Here is an 18,083-nt window from a genome sequence, read left to right as displayed (position 1 = left end):
AAGCAGTTCTAGTCCAACAATATATAAGGAGCCACAAGGTTTCCATCCCTACTCTACAGCTTTTCCCTGCTGTGGGGCAGGGGGGAAGCAGGTAGCTCTTGTTGGTGCACTTTTTTTCCATTTTAAACAGAAAGAGGCCAAGGTTTATGCATTTGATAGGACCCCCTCCAAAAAAACAACAACAAACCAACAACCCTTAGTCCCTTACTAAGCTTCATGCTTATGAATTCTCTACCTCCCACCCAAGGTTCGGGGATGATGTTCTCACCTAAGCAACAGAAGGATCTTAACTGAGAACAAGTACAAAGGAGGCTTTCCTCACACCACTGTACTTGTGTCAAGTTGATCTAAACAGGCCAGGCCAATGAGGAACTCACTGATAAGCTGATCCTGGGTGCTTACCTTCTAAAGTAATTCATGCTCAAACTTTTCATCTTTGGTTATCATATCCCCCTTTTCCCCCCTCCAATGCAACGTACTGTCACCAAGTATTCCACTTCTGGAATGTACTTTACTGACTTTACATCCTCCACCCATGCTTCAACAATAGAAATGTCAATGATACAAACAGGGCTTCTTCAAAGTAAGTGGGTGAAGCAGAGGCAGTAACAAGTGCTCTCTGTGTGAAAACTGCATAGAGCAAATTACTCAAGAATGGAAATAGATTAATGTATTACAAAATATTGCAGCAATCTAGGGAAGCAAGAGTTGGCCACAGTGGAAAAAAAGCTTGAAGATAGCTCAGGTTCCCACTCTCCACTTCTTATTTCATTTTAGAGATGCTGCGTCTTCTAGGGCATCAGGTGCTTTGGGTTTCCAGAAGATATGATTCACACCCAGTAGCAGTATGGATGAACTTCTGTATCTTCCATAAAGTTATCATCATGACACAGCAAAGCAGAAGAGTGGTCAGAAGATGACAAACCAGCAAACTAAAACCAGAAGAGACAGTGTTAAATGAGTAGTCTAATAAAATGAGATTTCATAGTAACAAACCTTTTCCCCCCTTTAAAGGTTATTTTCCCCACCCCACCCCACCTGTCATTGAATCACACATGAACAGTTAGAACTCTACAGTTTATGTTCCTTTTTTAAAAACCCACACACCAAGTTTATTTGTATTTTATCAGTAAAACAGAACAGTTGCACTTATTGGATAGGAAGAAGAAACGTAAATTCCACCTTAACTATAACTTCAAATAAGTGTATCAGTCCATAAATGGTCATGTGGTCTAATCCATCCTTCCTTGAGAGTGCATGAAATAAAGCCAAACCGTTTTCTCTTAAAAGTGTCTTTTTTCTTGTTACTCCTGTGTTCTCTCATTCTGTTAGTTAACTTGTCCATTAGGGCTAATTTCCACAGCTGTGCCAGTCACATTTCATACAAGTCCATGTTCAATGTCCTCCAGTTTTTAGCTGCTGTCATAAGCTGTATAGTAAGTTCTTTAAACAGGTAATCCATCGGTTATAAGGCTATCAGGTGCAATAGCTATTTGTTGTTTGGTTGTGAAAGACCAGTTCCCCAAAGGAGGACACAAAGGAGCCTATCTATCATATGTGGAAAAAGGAGGCTGGCCACAGGTGCTGCAGCAGGTAGCTGGGCAAGTTGCATTTATTAGTAGTGAAGAATACATGCACCACCAGTAAGTTAATTTGAGGGTCTTTTAGTGAACTCTAGCAGAGGGGCGATAGGAGAACATGTCCAATATTTTATTCCAAGAGATCTTCTCTATAGAGTCACCAATAATATCTCGTTCCCAAAGGGTTTTCAACGGTAGTGAAGATTTTGTACAGAACTGTGATAGAGAACTTGTAGTTTAAGGAAATTATGCTTTCCCCCAAAGCCTATGAATGATTTTTGTAATACAAGTCGAAATATTTTGTTCTTTTAACCAGTGCTTTTTTTCTTTAAAAATGTTTAGGGGTACTCTCATTTTCCTACTCATATTGAAATACTGCCCCTCAGTGAGGCCAAACTTAGATTCACAAAATGATTAGGGATATGTGTACCCCCCCAGGGGGAAAAGCACTGCTTTTAACTATGGCAAAATAAAGCTATAAGGAGCACAACTGAATAATGTTAAATACCTGCCCATGCAAGACTTCTTTATAAAGTTTTTCCAGGGTCCCTTGGGCAACAAGCCAGTCATTTGAAAGAGCAGGCATAGGACCCACCAGCTCCTGCCTTGCAAGCAAACAGAATTTCATTCACACTGAACCAGGCAACAGATAGCATTAGATGTCTTTAGATCCCAGACCAGGCATAAGGAACCTGTGTACAATTCTCGAACTTGAACCATGGTTGATAAGAAGTAACATTTAAAGACCTAGAAGTCCCACGTTGCCCTGGACGCCAAGGATGAACTCTCCCCCCCATGATAACCATACTGAAAGAGAAGTGTGTGGCTTCTCTTTTCATCACTGATGGTAATTGAACTCAAATGACTAAATTCCTCTTTGCCACATACACTTCTGGGGAGATCACCAACTGCCAAAATATAGGCAATGATTGAAATCCACTAAAATATAAAGTTGGCTACATCTTTCGCACTTCTATACCACACCAGTATTTCTCCCTCTTATCAGTGCACATGCGACCACCACCACATAGGCATTCACACAACAGTGTACAAAAATACTCCCAGACTTTGATAAGCCCAAGAGCCATTTGCTCTCAGCAAGGAGCACAAGAGCTGTGTTGACAATTAACCCTGTCTCCATGGTGATAAGGAATACCAGGGAGAGAGCCTACATAGACTAGGCCCGCAATTCCTGAAGAGTGTGTTAAGATTGCTTTATAAATGGGTCACGGGGCTGATGGCAGTGAATGCTCCACAATGAAAAGGTAGTTACTTTCTAATATGGAACCAAGGTTCAACAGGAGTATGTCAAAGAATGAATTCCATTAGCAAGTTCTCTAGAGCAAAAGATCTGGGAAGGAAAACTGGACACACATGTCCATATTTCATCTCCAAAAGCATCTTCCCCCAGATTATCCAGGAATAGCTAAGAGAAACTAGCAAATACTTCCCTGTCCAGTTCCTGCGAACTCAAGTCCAGGCGGGTCCCAGCCATGGAGTGCCCGTCGCCACAGTTTGATCTGCATGTCCCAGGAGCGGCGACTGTATTTCTTATATTTATTTGGAGTTCTTGGGTGAACACCTGGCTGCCGAGCAGCCCTAGAACAAAGCATGAACACTTGTTAGGTTCTACCGTTTAAGACCACATTAAGCCCCCAGCCCCCAAAAAAGTGGTAACCTTTCCCAATGGTTCATCAGGAGCAGATGCCAAAGTGAATGTCTCAAATGCCAGTCCCTTGAAGTAGGTTTAGAGAACAGCTGCCAGCCACCATTTGGAAAGGAAAGCTGTGGACTCCAAGCCCCTGCTATGTGAAGATAAAGACTTGGTAGATGAACAACTAGCTTTGCTCACTTGGGCACCTGCTGGATAAAGCACTGGTAACCAATGGTGTTTTTCCCATAGTCTATCTGCTTCTGCCTCCTTTGCAAGACAGCCACATCTGTCTCCACGCCAGACCTGCTGAGAGAAGAGATGCAATGCTAAAGAGACAACAGAAACAATGCAAATTCTTCATCAGTAATAAACAATATTAGAACACATGAGGTGAATGAGTTGATGTAGTTAAGAATGCCGTATTTTCAGCATATCCAAATAAACATTTTTTGAGGAATCAAAGCAAATTTTGTGTTTTTATTTAAACTGAAAAATTAGCAGCAGCAAATAAGCTAACTATATGGGATGCTACTGATTAGTAAGAAAAGATAAAGAAAAGTGCCTGTGAGAAAGTGGTGCAGAGATTGACAGAGGGAGGTCCCAGATGACATTTTGAAATTATTTATCACAAGAGGTTCGTGGGTCTTGTTTCTCAATGGCAGCTCAATATAGGGAAAATTGGTTTTAAATGAGTGCACATCGTAGGGAAAGTGGAAGCTTTATAAAGCAGAATTACAGTGGTACCTCGGGGTAAGTACTTAATTCGTTCCGGAGGTTTGTTCTTAACCTGAAACTGTTCTTAACCTGAAGCACCACTTTAGCTAATGGGGCCTCCTGCTGCCACCGCGCCGCCAGAGCCCGATTTCTGTTCTTATCCTGAAGCAAAGTTCTTAACCTGAAGCACTATTTCTAGGTTAGCCAAGTGTGTAACCTGAAGCATATGTAACCAGAGGTACCACTGTATTACAAAGAGTATGAGATAAGGTCGAAATTATTAGATGGTTAGGGGAACAGAGATGTATATATGTTAATATGAAATCAATATGAACTAGGAAATAAAATAAATAATAATGATAATAAAATATTTAAAATAATAATTTATTATTTATACCCTGCCCATCTGGCTGGGTTTTCCCAGCCACTCTGGGCAGCTCCTAACAGAGCATTAAAAACACAATAAAAGTTCAAACATTAAAAACTTCCCTAAACAGGGCTGCTTTCAGATGTCTTCTAAAAGTCAAAGAAATCAGGATACAAAGGTGAAAAAAATAGAATGTGAACAACATGTAAACTATATCAATGGATGTACATATAGGCTTAAGTTTGTAGTAAGTGTGTTTATGACATAAAAGCCACCCCACCCCCAAATAAAAGCACTTAAAACATCCTCAAAAACCTATAGCTACAGTCCTATTAAAACTTACCTGGATTCTGGTCTGGATTCTGTTGTCCTTTCTGGGCTTGTGCCTACACACACACTCACCATTTCAACAGGAAAGACCTGGGATGAAGGCCTGTTCCAAGAAAATGAGAGACGATATCCAATGGTAGTCATACTTGGAGTAGGCCCACTGAAAGTTACTTAAATCTATTCACTTAAGTGGGTCTCCTTCAAATATGAGACTTCACTGTTTATCATCTGTTTTGATTACAGAGCATGAAAAATAGGCTAGAGCCAACTATGGCAAGATCCCACAACCCCCAATCTACCATGGTCACTACTGAAAGGTATTCACAGGTTAAAACATGCCTCTGAAAGTCAGTAGGATCTTTTATTCAGTAAAGTAAAGTGTACCTTTAAGTAGTTACTGCCATCTGAAGCCACAGAAGCAGCCTAAAGGGTACACTTGTTCAACTAAGAGCTGCATAACAGGATGTCTCAATGTACAAATGGCATTTATTTCTTGGAAATGGAGCCGACGCATCAGGATCCCCTTAATAAATGGTTTCTGCAAAAGGTTTCTGTCTCCAGGAAATAATGGTTGAAACTGAATAGCAAGGCAGCCATACAACTTTCAGACCCAGTTCAAAATCAGAACCACACACTATGGAGAAAGCCCATAAACTTTGAAATCAATCTTAATGTCGTGCCAGTTGAAAGCTGGACAGCATGGACTTTAAATGTGCAGATTCATAATGTGGGACATTAAGTTAGAGGTGAAGGAAAGTTAACATTTTTATTGTTCCATTTTGTGTCACATTCCATGTACAACATGCTAGCCTGCAATAATCGCCTGATACCACCCATGCTATGTCTGACATTCTTCATGCCAAACTAAAAATACCTAAACCAATGCTCAATTCAATATGCTCTGTTTTGTTTCTCCCCAACCTTCCCATTAATTTTATCATTTTCCAAGTGTCTGAGCAATCTCTTGGCTACTCTCCCCACAGCATGCATAACCAAACCTCAAGTTTTGTGTGCAGCTACCTGAATCATGCAATATTAGCGTTATACATTCCCTAAACCAAACACTGCCTGCCAGTCTGAGGAATCCAGGTGCTACATATTATTACAACATCTTTTATGCTAGCGGTTCCCAAACTCACCACCAAGACCACTTGAAAATTACTGAGGTTCTTGGAAGACCACTTAATTATTTTTCTGCCTGTTGTAGGAATTGCAGTGCACTGTGCTAGATGCTGTGTAACTTTTAATCCTATTTTTACAGACATACCACCTGAAAGAGGCTCACAGACTACCTGTGGACCACAGTTTGGAAATGCTTGTTCTATGCAACATTGTGGCCTTGAATGGGGAGAGAAGGGAAATGTTTTATTAATAATATGGATTCATTTATACCTTGAGACCACACATTCCCTCACATTTCAGCGGCTTAGTCATGCTGGCCACATGACACGGAAGCTGTACGCCGGCTCCCTCGGCCAATAAAGCGAGATGAGCGCTGCAACCCCAGAGTCGTCCGCGACTGGACCTAATGGTCAGGGGTCCCTTTACCTTTTTTATGACAGCTATCCCACCTTTCCTCATGGGAATCAAGGTGCATTTCTCAGTTTTCTTCACACATACACTTTAAAAAATCACAACAGTAACCCTATAAAATAAACTAGTTCAAAAGACAGTGACTGGCTGTCCATAATTAGAGGAGGTACAAGTTGCTGCCAGCTTCATACCCTAGTTCATGTGCTATATAATCTCCTTACTGTGTTTATTTCCAGCTCAGCAGTCATGAATTGCCCCCAGAAGGAACCTGTTCACTATTGTAATAAGTAAACCCATGACCATGAATGACAAAAGAAAATAAAAATAATAAGGCATAACACAAAAGTCTTGGACAGTTTTTAATGCCTTGGAAAACATTAACAATTTTATTCTTTGTTAAGTATCTTATGCTTCTCATAGTGACACTCATTCAAGGGAATGTGGTCCCCAATGGTCCCTCACATTCCTTGCCTGAGACCAACACTTATCTTTTGGAGCACCAGGCAAAATTAAAAAAATATCCAGACATTTTAAATGATTTAATTTAAACAAATTTTAAATGCTTAAGCAAATGCGGTATCTGCTGCTTTTATCTGTTTCATTTGTATTTAAATGATTTAATATGACCACTAGAGGCTGAAAAAGGTTTCTGGTTCATTCCCTTCAATATTACATTCATCCTGCTCTCAAGCTCCATTCTAAAGCATCAGACATTGGCTGAGATCAAACAATTAACCCTCTTCCAAGACATTTGTTACTGATTTGTATCACAAACTGCTGCCTTCATTACACCAGAATTCCCAACTGATTTCCTTTGTGAATCATAATCCACGTAACTAATGAATTGACTCTTATTATTTGGAAAAAGTTTCTTCATTGCTGCTAATAAGGTATATCTTACTTCATCCCATCCCCCACTGAATTGTTACCTACCTGTTTCTTTGATACACAGGCGACATCCCAGCAGCAAGTGCCCCATGATTGAAAATCAATGGCCCATAGTACAGAGAACTGAGGGTAGATTAAAAGACAGTAATTTGTTATAAATATTCTACAGACGAGACTATTACTAATCCCAAAGACCTCCCAGAGGGGAGCAACAGATCTAAGCCTATACGGTTATTCTAGCTAACGAGAGTGGACTGAAAACTGTTTCCAGGCACTTACGCTCTTATCAGTTCTCATCTCATTCATAACACGCAAACAGCAAAACCCCTGCAGCATGAAGCCACACTTGCAGAGCAAAGCAAAACATAACACGTTTGCATAAGAGGTTTTTAGTTATCCGCATTTAGCCTTTCCATACGAGTTCAGAAAATAGGAGGATCAGAGCTGTTACAGTTAGTCCCAACACAAAATAAAACTGAGCCCGGGAAATGGGGGGCGGGAGACAAATTGACATGGTGCTGAGCCTAGTTTTTTTTAGCGAGTGGTCAGCTAAATTTAGAACAATATTTTTTAAAATGTTGTGCTACAAGGAAACCATTTATTCCGTGGCTCTGCAGCACTCTTCCTACCAGCTTTGGTAACCAATACTCGGGTGGAAAGAAACAGAACAGAACGAAGCAGCCAACTAACAGCAGCTCCCTTCTCGATACATTTCAGGAGGAAGAAAACTGAGCTTCGCATTCCACCCACTCCAGAAATCCAAGAACAAGCACCTGTCGCTCACGGGAGCCCACCCATCACCCACAGCACTCCCAAAGTGCATGACTCAAATGGAACAGCAGCGTGTCTGTCAGGTGCAGAGCAGAATCTTCCCGGGATTTAAATCTCCCTCCAGTAGCTCAGAAGGGCGGGGCTTGCAGCACACTCCTGACCTATCGCGTGGTAGTGGGGGCGGGCTCTCATTAAGCGATTGGCTGCACGAAAAGCACAAAGGAAGGCGGAAAGCCGCTGCGGAACAATAACAAGCGTGGTAAGCAAAGCCCCGCCTACCACCACTACGCTCTCCCAATAGGTGCTCCGGGGCCCCTTTGACGCCCGTGGCTACGTTGACCAATTGAAAAGCTGTTCAAGCCGTAGCTAGGGCTCCTCTTCCTCCGCGCTTCGGTGGTTGGTTGACGAAGAAGACGGCGTTTGGGATTGGCTGGCTGCTCGGGCGGCAGGTTTAAGTTCCCAGACGGCTGTCCGCTTTTCAGCCTGGCGAGGGAAGGACTGGGCGAGCGGCGCGGCTGCGTCAATGGGCGGCAGGTGGGTTTGGGGGAACGGGAGCGGGGCGGTGGGATGAGCTCTGCTCGGAGTGGCGGTCCTCGAGGGGAGGAGAGATTCCCTTCGTGGGCAGCAGTCTGCCCGGGGCTGCAGGTTCTGGCTGCCCTTGTACTGTATGTTTGCAGTTTGCAGTCAAGGGAGTCTGGAGGAGAGCAGAGCCGGATTTAGGTGTGATGAGGCCCTTTATATGTCCAGCTGTCCTTTGTCAACAGCAAATTGTCGCTGTTTTTGTGTTGAATATATGCTATTGTAAAATATGGACCTAATAGGTATCTAAAGCCATTTGCACATAACAAAATATGTATTTTATCAACGTAATTGTTGAACTGAAATACAATTAAGAAGTATATTAATAGTGAAATAATTATTAAGCTCTAACTTAAAATGATTTTTTATTCATAACAAACTTAATAATGCAAACACATTGGCATTTGGCAATAACAAAAGTTCCTTTAGAAACACAATTTACAAAGACTCATAATCTAGTCTCTAGAAACTTGCTATAACATGAAATAATAATAGCAAACTAGTGATATTTTAGGGAGCAGGCTAGCAGACAGGGCCCATTACTTACATCATAGGAGTCTACACAACACAAGACACTGTTGCTGTATGTAGGTTTTATTTTATTTGTTTATCTTATATTTTTGAAATGTACCGTATTTTTTGCTCTATAGGACGCACTGGACCATAGGACGCACTGGACCATAGGAGGGGGAGAACAGGAAAAAAAATTCTCTCCCTCTCTGTTCAGCACCCCTTCAGAGAAGCGGCAGGAGAAACGGAACCCCTTCCATTTCTCCTCCTGCTTGGCTGAAGGGGCGCTGCGCAGCTCTCCCTCTCTGCTGAAGCCAGGAGAGTCTTGCTCTCCCGGCTTCAGCAAAAAGAACCCGAAGCCCTCGGAGCGCAGCGCGAGTTCCCACTGCGCTCCAAAGGCTTCAGGCGGCTATCCCTGAAGCCTGGAGAGCGAGAGGGGTCAGTGCGCATCGACCCCTCTTGCTCTCCAGGCTTCAGCGAAAGCAACGCGAAGCCTCTGGAGCGCGGAGGGAGCGCGCCCTCTGCGCTTCAGAGGCTTTGCATTGCTATCGCTGAAGCCAAGGAGCCTGCATTCGCTCCATAGGACGCACACACATTTCCCCTTAATTTTTGGAAGGGAAAAAGTGCGTCCTATAGAGCGAAAAATACGGTACATCCAGTTTTTCCCCTTTAAATCTTTTGGGGGCCCCCAAGAGAGTGGGGCCCTAAGCTATAGCTTGTAAATCCGGCACTGGAGGAAAGAGTCTTCAGACGACCTCAGGAAACGCAGCTTTGTGAGGGATTAAACTTCCATGGACAGATGGGTGCAGGAAACTAGCAGATATTCCTACATGCGTGGGGCCGGGGAAGAGTGAGGTTGCTGGGTGACAAATTGCAACAGGAACACACAGCTGCGTTGCTGATAATTTACCAACAGCAGGATGCTTTCCTCCGCAAACCCATAAGCTTGATTCAAGCCATGGATGACAGAATTGGCTTTAATCATAAATTGCCGGAATTTGACTTTTGCTTAGCTTTGGAAATGGAAGATGTGTACTGTATATTGATGGGTTTATAATCTTTTAATTTTATAACCCCTCAATTTGCATGAGGGTTCTGTTCCAGGGTTCTGTTCCTCCCAAAGCCAAAACTCTGTATTGTTAAAACACATTGAGTGCAATGGCAAGTGGGATTGCCAAAGGCTTTTCCTGGATGCCCACCTCCATTCTACTCCCTCCTTTTTTAATTTTTTTTAATTGCCAAATGCATAAAGCTGAATGTACACAAGTTAAATGTGCATAAATTGCAGGCTTACTATGTATTTTATTTTAATCTTATCGCTACCACTTTTGAGTGGTTCTTTTGAACCTCACTGCTGTCAAGTTTATTTTATGTATGTTGTTTTAATATTTTCAGTGATAACTGTACTGTTTATATTGCAGTTTTTGTGTTTATGCTGTAAGATAGTCTGGATATAATAAAAAGCAGGATGTAAATAGTAATTGTTGTTCTCCGCAGGCAGCTGCTCAGTGGATTCTGTGTCAAACCATGTCTGAGAACTTTGCCCCCATAGAGGCTGATGCTTCTCATTTGTGTCTTGGGTTCCGATCCAGATGCAGGATTATGTTCCAGGATGCTGAGTTCTCACTACCCTTTACTCCAGAGGCACCTCTTACCCCAATCTCTAACCTAACTCATGGTTTCAGGACCTTTAGCACATTAACCGGGTAAGTTTCTCTTTTCAGAATAGTGAAATGAGGTAGAAAACATTGCATTTTCCCAATTTCCTTAATTTAGCAGCATAATGAGTGGATACAATATGGTTCAAGTTAGGTAGTTTCAAATGTGTAATTCATTTTTCAGATGACTATCTCTGCGAAGTATGCATGCACATATAACTTACATGCTATCGCTATCCAAACACAATGCAGTCACAGGAAATCATTCTTTAGGTGAGTGTTTGCACAATGAGTCAACAATTTCCATTAATTCCTATGGGAAAATGTGTTCCCAACCACAGAATTTTGACCCCTAAATGACAAAAAACTCTGAAACCTTGCAAAAGACAAACAAGGAAGGAAAAATGCTTTGTTTGTCCAATCTCTTCTCCCACTATTGTCTCTGGCAAAATGGCCAGTGGGGACCAGCAAAACACAAGGCTTGTTTAAGGCTTTATCTGTTTACACTGCTACACACTGGTCTGACTGTTTGGAAATCTGAATCTGCAGTATGTATAGTAAGGTTTGAGTATTAACATGAACATAAGTGAATTTTTGTATAGCGGAACCTGCATTTATTATTGTAAGACTGGGGTTTGAAAAGGAGAGGGATAAATCAGTTGAACTGCTGGAATTTTAATGGCCTTGGCAAGTATGTCATTTGTTAGGGAAATAACAGGTAAATAGGCTACAGCCCAAACAACTATGATTATTTGAAAGCTGTGGTAAAGGCATAAAAACAAATGTCAATTTTCATCTCTAGTACTTTGGGTGACCGTCTTTTTCATGGATACTGGTGAAATTATTACAGTGGTACCTCAGGTTAAATACTTAATTCGTTCCGGAGGTCCGTTCTTAACCTGAAACTGTTCTTAACCTGAAGCACCACTTTAGCTAATGGGGCCTCCGGCTGCTGCTGCGCCGCCAGAGCATGATTTCTGTTCTCATCCTGAAGCAAAGTTCTTAACCCGAGGTACTATTTCTGGGTTAGCAGAGTCTGTAACCTGAAGTGTATGTAACCCGAGGTACCACTGTATTGAGAACTGACAGCATAACCATATTGCATTTGACCTAGTTTGTATTGTCGCCGGAAACCACCCCCCCCCCTTCCATTAACACTTGTATCGCACAAGCACCACATTCACACACACACACGCATCTCCCCTCCCTGACCCTAGAGATGTCTCTTTAGAGGGCCATCTCTTAAAAGCCTTCCGTAAATAAGGAAGCGCTGCATTGACAACACTCTATTTAGCGCTCCGCGCCGCTCTATCTTTATTGAGAGTAGACCGGACGACCGAACTCTAGGCTAAACAGCGGCCGCCTCAACCAATCAGCATTATCGAACAGCGCCCCTTGTGGCGGCCACGCTGGTACTGCAGGCTGCGAGCGTCTGTTCCCTCACCTTTTGACAGCTCCCAATTCATTGTTTCCGAGTTCAATGGACCATGACTGATCTAATCAAAATGTTGCAAGTTGTTTCCGAAAGAGGAAAGTACTTTGAACTTCAGTGACTATATTCCTTACAAATTCACCAAAAATCAGCCGTACCATGGATTTTCACCGGACCACTTTTATTTCATTGCATACTACAAGGACTATCAAAGGGGGGTGAGCTGGGATTGATCGGCCATAAGCCTTGAACCGCGCAGTCACGTACACAACGGCCCTTCTCCGGATGGCGGGGCAACCTTGATAACCATCGGGAAGGGCTCAGACGAAATGCTATCAGGAACACAATAAACTGCATACGGTAGTGTATTCAATACAGACTCCGACAAAGGACCCTGACCGGATTCCCCTCAGGGGGCAGGAAGACTTCGCTCATTCCTTTGTTTATGGAAATGACTCGTATGGGGAGGGGGAGAGGTGGTCCCTGCCGGGTGTCAGGATACTCGGATTACCTGGGTAGCTCCTCCTCGACTCCTCCTGTTCTTTAATAAAATCATGATGTATATATGATGTAATTCTGGGGGTGTAGTCAAGGGGATTAGTGGTTAATAAAAGTTGGGGTCTCCCATTGTTCCGGGCTTCCATCTTGCTTCACCTCGTGGACGGTGGGAGCCCTGTCGCGACAGTCTTTCTTCAATAAAGACCAAGCCTACTGGCTGCTGTTTTGCTCTGTATTGCCCTGGTCGGTGTCTTCATTTGTCCAAGGGAGCCCTCGGATTTTCCGGTAACAGTATTGGCGACCGTGCTCTGGGACACTTGGTTCTCCTGCGAAGGTGAGGGGGGAGATAGAGGGGATCGGGCGCCGCTGGGCAACCTTAGCCCAGGAATCCTCCTTCCTCTCCTTGCCTCTTCTTTGCGGGCGGTAATCAACCGTCACCGGAAGCCCGACCAGGGAGAGCAAAGGCGAGGTAAAGCCGGCTAAAAGAAAAGGATCCCGGGATCTGCGGGGGACATCTTCGAACGTGAGTATGGTTTGAAGTAAAACACATTGGGAGGGGGGGTTGGAGAAGCAGTGTCCCCACGACAGCCAGACTTTCCTTCTTTCATTTCTGACGTTACCCCTCGGAGTCGTCCGGGTACGTTCAAAAAAATTCTGTCCTTTTCTACCCCGATTCTCCCCTTTCGGAAAGTGGCCAGGGAAATCGCGGAGCTTTACTGTCTGACGTTACCCCTCGGAGTCGTCTAGGAACGTCAACACCTTTCTCTGTCTCTCCCCTCAATTTCTTACGCGGAGTGTGTCCGGGGAAATTGTGGTACTTTTGCTGTTTTCCGGCGTCACCCCTCGGAGTCGTCCGGGTACGCCTTAACCTATCTGTCCTTTTCTCCCCCGTTTCCCGTCTTGGAATTGAGTCCGGGGAAGCGTGGCCCTTTATTGTCTTTTCTCTGACGTTCCTCTATCGGAGTCGTCCAGAGGCGTCCGTCCAAACATCTCTCTCTCTCTCTCTCTCTCTTTCTCGTCTAATTATGCAAACGAAGCCGCCCCTCCTGCCCGGCGACCTTTGTTAGGGATGACCCGGGTACGTGAGAACGCAAGGTCGTTTGTTTCCTTTCCAAACTCTCAATTTCTCGGACCTTGATCTGGCACTGCATTGCGCAAGCGTCCAGTAGGGGTTCCGAACTTAGTCTCAAAGGCTAGGCAGGAGGCTGTCGTGGAGGGTAGAAGGGGTGGCTCACGGATTGGGGCCCCACACTAGGACCAGTTGTAGAGGCAGTACTGCAGTAGAATTTGAGGATTTTGTTTGTGCATCGGGTAGAGAGAGAGACCCGTGAGTTCAAGGTTGATGTTTGAGAATTATTGATGATAGGTTAGTTATGGTTCGATAGCAGGCAGGATTAAGTTCAGTAGGAATAAATTGAGGTACCTAAATTACTGAAAGAACACTATTTTTTTATCTTCTCCCCTTGTCTTTGTGTTTTCCCCTCGTCTGTCCGTCTTCTTGTCTGTAGTGCACATCGTCCGCAAAACCCCGTTCTTGTAGAATAGAGTAATGGGAGCCCACGCTTCCCAATACTCTGACTGGACTCCTCCTGGCGACAAGGCTTCGAGGAAGCCTTGCCGCTCTGAAGAGGACTCCGATACCCCTCTGCAATTTGTCCTCCTCAATTGGAAGGAGTTGAGAGGGAGAAGGGGACTCTCAAAATCCAAACTGAGGGACCTCTGTAACATCTCGTGGGTCGCTCTTACCCACCACCTGGAACCACCTTCCCAATGGCCGCCTCATGGTTCCTTTAACCTCATAAGAATGCAAGCACTTAAGTCCCATTTAGCCGACGAGAAGCCCCGACAACTATACTACCTAAATATTTTCGTTGAAGCCCGCGAACTATTTCACCGGCAGCAGTCCCAAGTTGTCCGTCAGATGGCTGTTTTAAAACCAACCAGACCCCCTCCATATGACGAGATTAGAGCCCAAGAAGAACAATTGGATAGGACTCTCGTTCCCTTCTATTACCCCGAACCACGGGCTCCCCGACTGCCAGAACCCGGGACGGGGAACAGAACAGGATCTGGTGAAGGGGGTGCGGGACCGACAGGAAGCGTCATAAACCCACCCGCTGCTGCCCCTTCTCAAAACATACCGAATGCCTCACTGCCCGACCCATCCTTAAGCACACCCATCTTAGGGGAAAACCAAGTAGACTTGGATCTCGGACCCTTACTTAACGGGCAACTTTTAAACGGAGAAAGAGAGGGACCCGTCTCCAGCAGAACTAGGAACAGAGATAATCTGCAGAACGGGGAAATAGAAGGCGCTTTCCCTCTGCGAGCACTACCCATACCCCCAGTCAGGGCAGGAGACCCACCTCGCATGGTTTTTACTCATCAGCCCTTCCTTACTTCGGATTTGATGAATTGGTCCGATAAGATGCCCTCTTTAAGGGACGACCCTGACAAATGCCACCGCCAGGTGGCCACCATTTTCTCTACTCATAACCCTACATGGGCAGATGTGCATATGTTACTTGGGGCCCTCTTTAACGAGGCAGAAAAGAGAGAAATACTAGCAAAGGCGGGGGAGGCTCTAACCCGAGAAGGCTACCAACCAAATCGTCCCGCCTCGATGACCCCACTGACCGCACAGATGATACTTAATGACCCTGACTGGGACTATAACACAGACAACGGCATATGGGGCTTAAAAATTTTCAAAAAGGCCATCTTAGATGGAATCAAAGCTGCTGGTCAGCGAACTGTAAACTGGACAAAAGTCCAAGCTGTCCTCCAAGGGCCTGAAGAACACCCGTCCGACTATTACACCCGCTTAGTCTCTGCTATCAAAACCTGGGGCGGGATAGACCCGGAGAGTCCTCAACATGAAGTCATAGTTAAAGGCTTCTTCAAGGACCAAGCAACTGCAGATATAAGGAAAGCCCTAAACTCACACCTGGGTTACGACGGAAAGACTATAACCGAAATTCTTTCCATCGCCAAGTCAGTCTTTAATTCCAGAGACGAGCGGAGGAAGAAAGATCAGAAACCCGACTCTCCGCGAGTGTTAGCTTATGCAGGAGCGGCTCCCCCTTACAAAGACAAAAGCAAACCAAAGGGACCCGACTCTCGAGACCGGCGCGTTTGTTACAATTGCGAGGAAGTAGGGCACATAAGAAGATTTTGCCCCCTCCTATCAGAAATTCCTAGGCCTGACTATAGAGACTTTACAACTTACAGACCAGATTATCAGGAACCCCTACACCCGAAACCCAGGGAATCGAACTTCCCATATGGACACCCTCAACCCATGACCCAGACGCAATATCGTGCGGGTCCTCCCCCTCCACAACCAAGACCCAGGAACCTCACTCCAGATCCTCAGAATCCCTTTAAAACAGCCACCCGCACCATTAATACAGCCCATGAAATGGTAATGGACGAATACCAACCGCATTGACAATCAGAAGCAGATCCCGCCTCCTTTTCTTTCCTCTGCCCGGTTTTACAACTGTCTTCTTCCGATCCCATCTGCACTATGCAAATTGATGGGCAATCCTATAATTGCCTTTTGGATACCGGAGCCACATACTCCACCCTCACGAACAGCCATTTAGCCCCCGGGGAAGAGACCAGAACTGTAATGGGACTGGACGGAATTCCTCGGAGTTGTCCTCTTTCTAAACCCGCAAATGTCTCCGTTGGACCTCTATCCGTAAAACACACTTTCCTGCTAACTTCTAGCCCCGTCAACCTCTTGGGGAGGGATCTGCTCTGCAAATTAAATGCCACCATACAATGTGGTCAGGAAGGTATTTATTTACACATGCCGAATGAGTCCATCTTTAATTTCCAAGGAGTTCTACAGGAAGCCCAAAATACCAACATTGACCTTCCGCCCGAACTCATACACAATGTCTCCCCTTCCTTATGGGGAACCGAATCCACCTCGGTAGGACTTTTAAAATCTGCAACCCCGGTGAAAGTAAACTACAGGCACGATTTGCCCTTCCCTTGCACTAAACAATACCCGCTTCCCCCAGAGGCGATTGAAGGACTCACCCCGATGATCGACGAATTCTTGAGAATGGGAGTTCTAGTCCCATGTGCCTCCCCTTGCAATACCCCCCTACTTCCCGTCAAGAAGCCAAATACCAATCCAGTTAAATGGCGCTTGGTACAGGATCTTCGACTCATCAACTCTTTTGTTATTCCGAGGCATGCCGTCGTTGCCAACCCCCACCACCTCCTCAGCACCATTCCGGAGGGAACTGTGGTGTACTCTGTCATAGATCTATGCTCTGCCTTCTTCAGCATCCCCGTACATCCCGAAAGCCAATTCCTCTTCGCCTTCACTTGGCAAACAGGGCAACTAACGTGGACCCGGTTACCCCAAGGGTATGTAGAATCCCCAGCAATTTTTTCGTCCATACTACATCAAGATTTAGCAGATGTGACCCTGCCAGGAGGCTCTGCTCTGAGGCTCTACGTAGACGACATCCTACTCTGTGGGCGTGACCTAGAATCCTGCAAAAATGACACCATAACTCTCCTAAACATACTAGCACACAAGGGACATAAGGTATCCCCGAAAAAGATACAATATTGCAAAAAGGAGGTCAAGTACCTTGGTCACATACTGGGAGAGGGCACCCGCGCTTTAACTACGGATCGAATTGAGGCAATAACAAAACTACCCTTACCTAAAACAAAAAGGCAGCTCCGGGGATTCATAGGGATGAGCGGATTCTGCCGGGCGTGGATCCCCCGCTATGGAGAATTCGCCCGCCCCCTTACAGCAATGACACATGATAACTCCCCAGACCAACTACAATGGTCCGCTGAGGCACTCGAAGCCTTTGAATCTATTAAAAGAGAACTAAGATCCTCGCCCGCCCTCGGACTCCCTGACTATAGACTACCCTTCTCTTTGTATGTACATGAGAACAAGGGAGTAGCTTCGGGTGTCCTTACCCAACCGTTCCAGGGGAGGAACAGGCCTGTGGCTTATTACAGCCTTCAACTTGACACTACAGTACTGGGAAACGTGGGATGCTTGAGAGCTGTAGCAGCGGCAGCCCAACTTTTAGAAAAGGCGCAAGAAACAGTCCTGGGACACGACTTAACTGTGAACGTTCCCCACGCTGTAGCTACCTTACTTAGCTTACAAGGGTGCCAACGATTCACGATACAACGCCTAAACAAATACGAAGCCATTCTCCTCAGTCCGTCCAACGTCACCATCAAGAGAGTAAACTCCCTGAATCCCGCAACCCTTCTGCCCCTCCCCGACGATGGCACACCGCATCATGACTGCTCTCAAATAGTTCGTCACCTCGAAAAACCCAGAGAAGACCTCGATTACCTCCCTTTAACGAACCCTGACCTCATCTTATACACTGATGGGAGCTCCAAAGTTGTGGGAGGGCAACGGAAAAGTGGGTACGCCGTAGTTACTCATAGTGACATTCTAGAAGCACGACCTGTCAATCCAAAATACAGCGCACAAGCGGCTGAACTTATCGCTTTGATCAGAGCTTGCGAACTAGGGGCTGGCAAGAGGATCACTATCTACACA

The 18,083-nt window shown here is 45.0% G+C and overlaps 2 protein-coding genes across 11 annotated transcripts in view; one reads left to right on the top strand and one right to left on the bottom strand.

Moving 5' to 3' along the window:
* CDC25C (cell division cycle 25C) overlaps positions 1-18,083 on the top strand; it is a 391,961-nt gene that overhangs the window by 354,432 nt on the left and 19,446 nt on the right. For 3 of the 7 annotated variants that reach the window (XM_080987176.1, XM_080987177.1, XM_080987175.1), the window contains exons 1-3: positions 3,537-3,624; positions 7,784-7,883; positions 10,424-10,632. In XM_080987176.1, the coding sequence (XP_080843302.1) occupies positions 3,620-3,624; positions 7,784-7,883; positions 10,424-10,632 (314 nt within the window). In that variant the 5' untranslated portion in view covers positions 3,537-3,619. Of the gene's footprint in view, positions 1-3,536; positions 3,625-7,783; positions 7,921-8,230; positions 8,372-10,423; positions 10,633-18,083 lie in introns of those variants that run through there. The other 4 variants (XM_080987180.1, XM_080987181.1, XM_080987178.1 and 1 more) reach the window with 3 other exon arrangements.
* Positions 170-7,969, bottom strand: LOC308466564 (oocyte-specific histone RNA stem-loop-binding protein 2-like). 4 transcript variants are annotated; one of them, XM_080987395.1, is made up of 6 exons: positions 7,840-7,969; positions 7,112-7,189; positions 4,659-4,748; positions 3,433-3,540; positions 2,089-3,179; positions 170-932 (listed from the first exon to the last, which is right to left on the bottom strand). In XM_080987395.1, exons 1-5 carry the CDS (start codon positions 7,887-7,889, stop codon positions 3,017-3,019), a joined length of 489 nt encoding a protein of 162 aa, XP_080843521.1. In that variant the 5' UTR covers positions 7,890-7,969; the 3' UTR covers positions 170-932; positions 2,089-3,016. The 4 variants fall into 4 exon arrangements, with proteins under 4 accessions (XP_080843521.1, XP_080843522.1, XP_080843523.1 ...); XM_080987396.1 differs by having other exon boundaries at positions 2,093-3,179; XM_080987397.1 differs by having other exon boundaries at positions 3,433-3,543; positions 4,674-4,748.

The sequence above is a fragment of the Podarcis pityusensis genome, assembly GCF_964106645.2.
Source record: "Podarcis pityusensis genome assembly, chromosome: 2".
NCBI classification, from domain to species: Eukaryota; Metazoa; Chordata; class Lepidosauria; order Squamata; family Lacertidae; genus Podarcis; species Podarcis pityusensis.
The sequence above is the reverse complement of the archived record's forward strand: the minus strand, read 5'-3'. Positions and strand labels throughout refer to the sequence as shown.

Excerpts from the sequence above, each read along its gene's own strand:
- LOC308466564 (XM_080987395.1), bottom strand. The coding sequence starts at position 7,889 with ATGCACTTTGGGAGTGCTGTGGGTGATGGGTGGGCTCCCGTGAGCGAC. Across the intron at positions 4,749-7,111 it reads CCTGTGTATCAAAGAAACAG|GCCTTCATCCCAGGTCTTTC; the intron begins GTAGGTAACAAT and ends TTCTTGGAACAG. Across the intron at positions 3,541-4,658 it reads GAATCCAGACCAGAATCCAG|CAGGTCTGGCGTGGAGACAG; the intron begins GTAAGTTTTAAT and ends CTCTTCTCTCAG.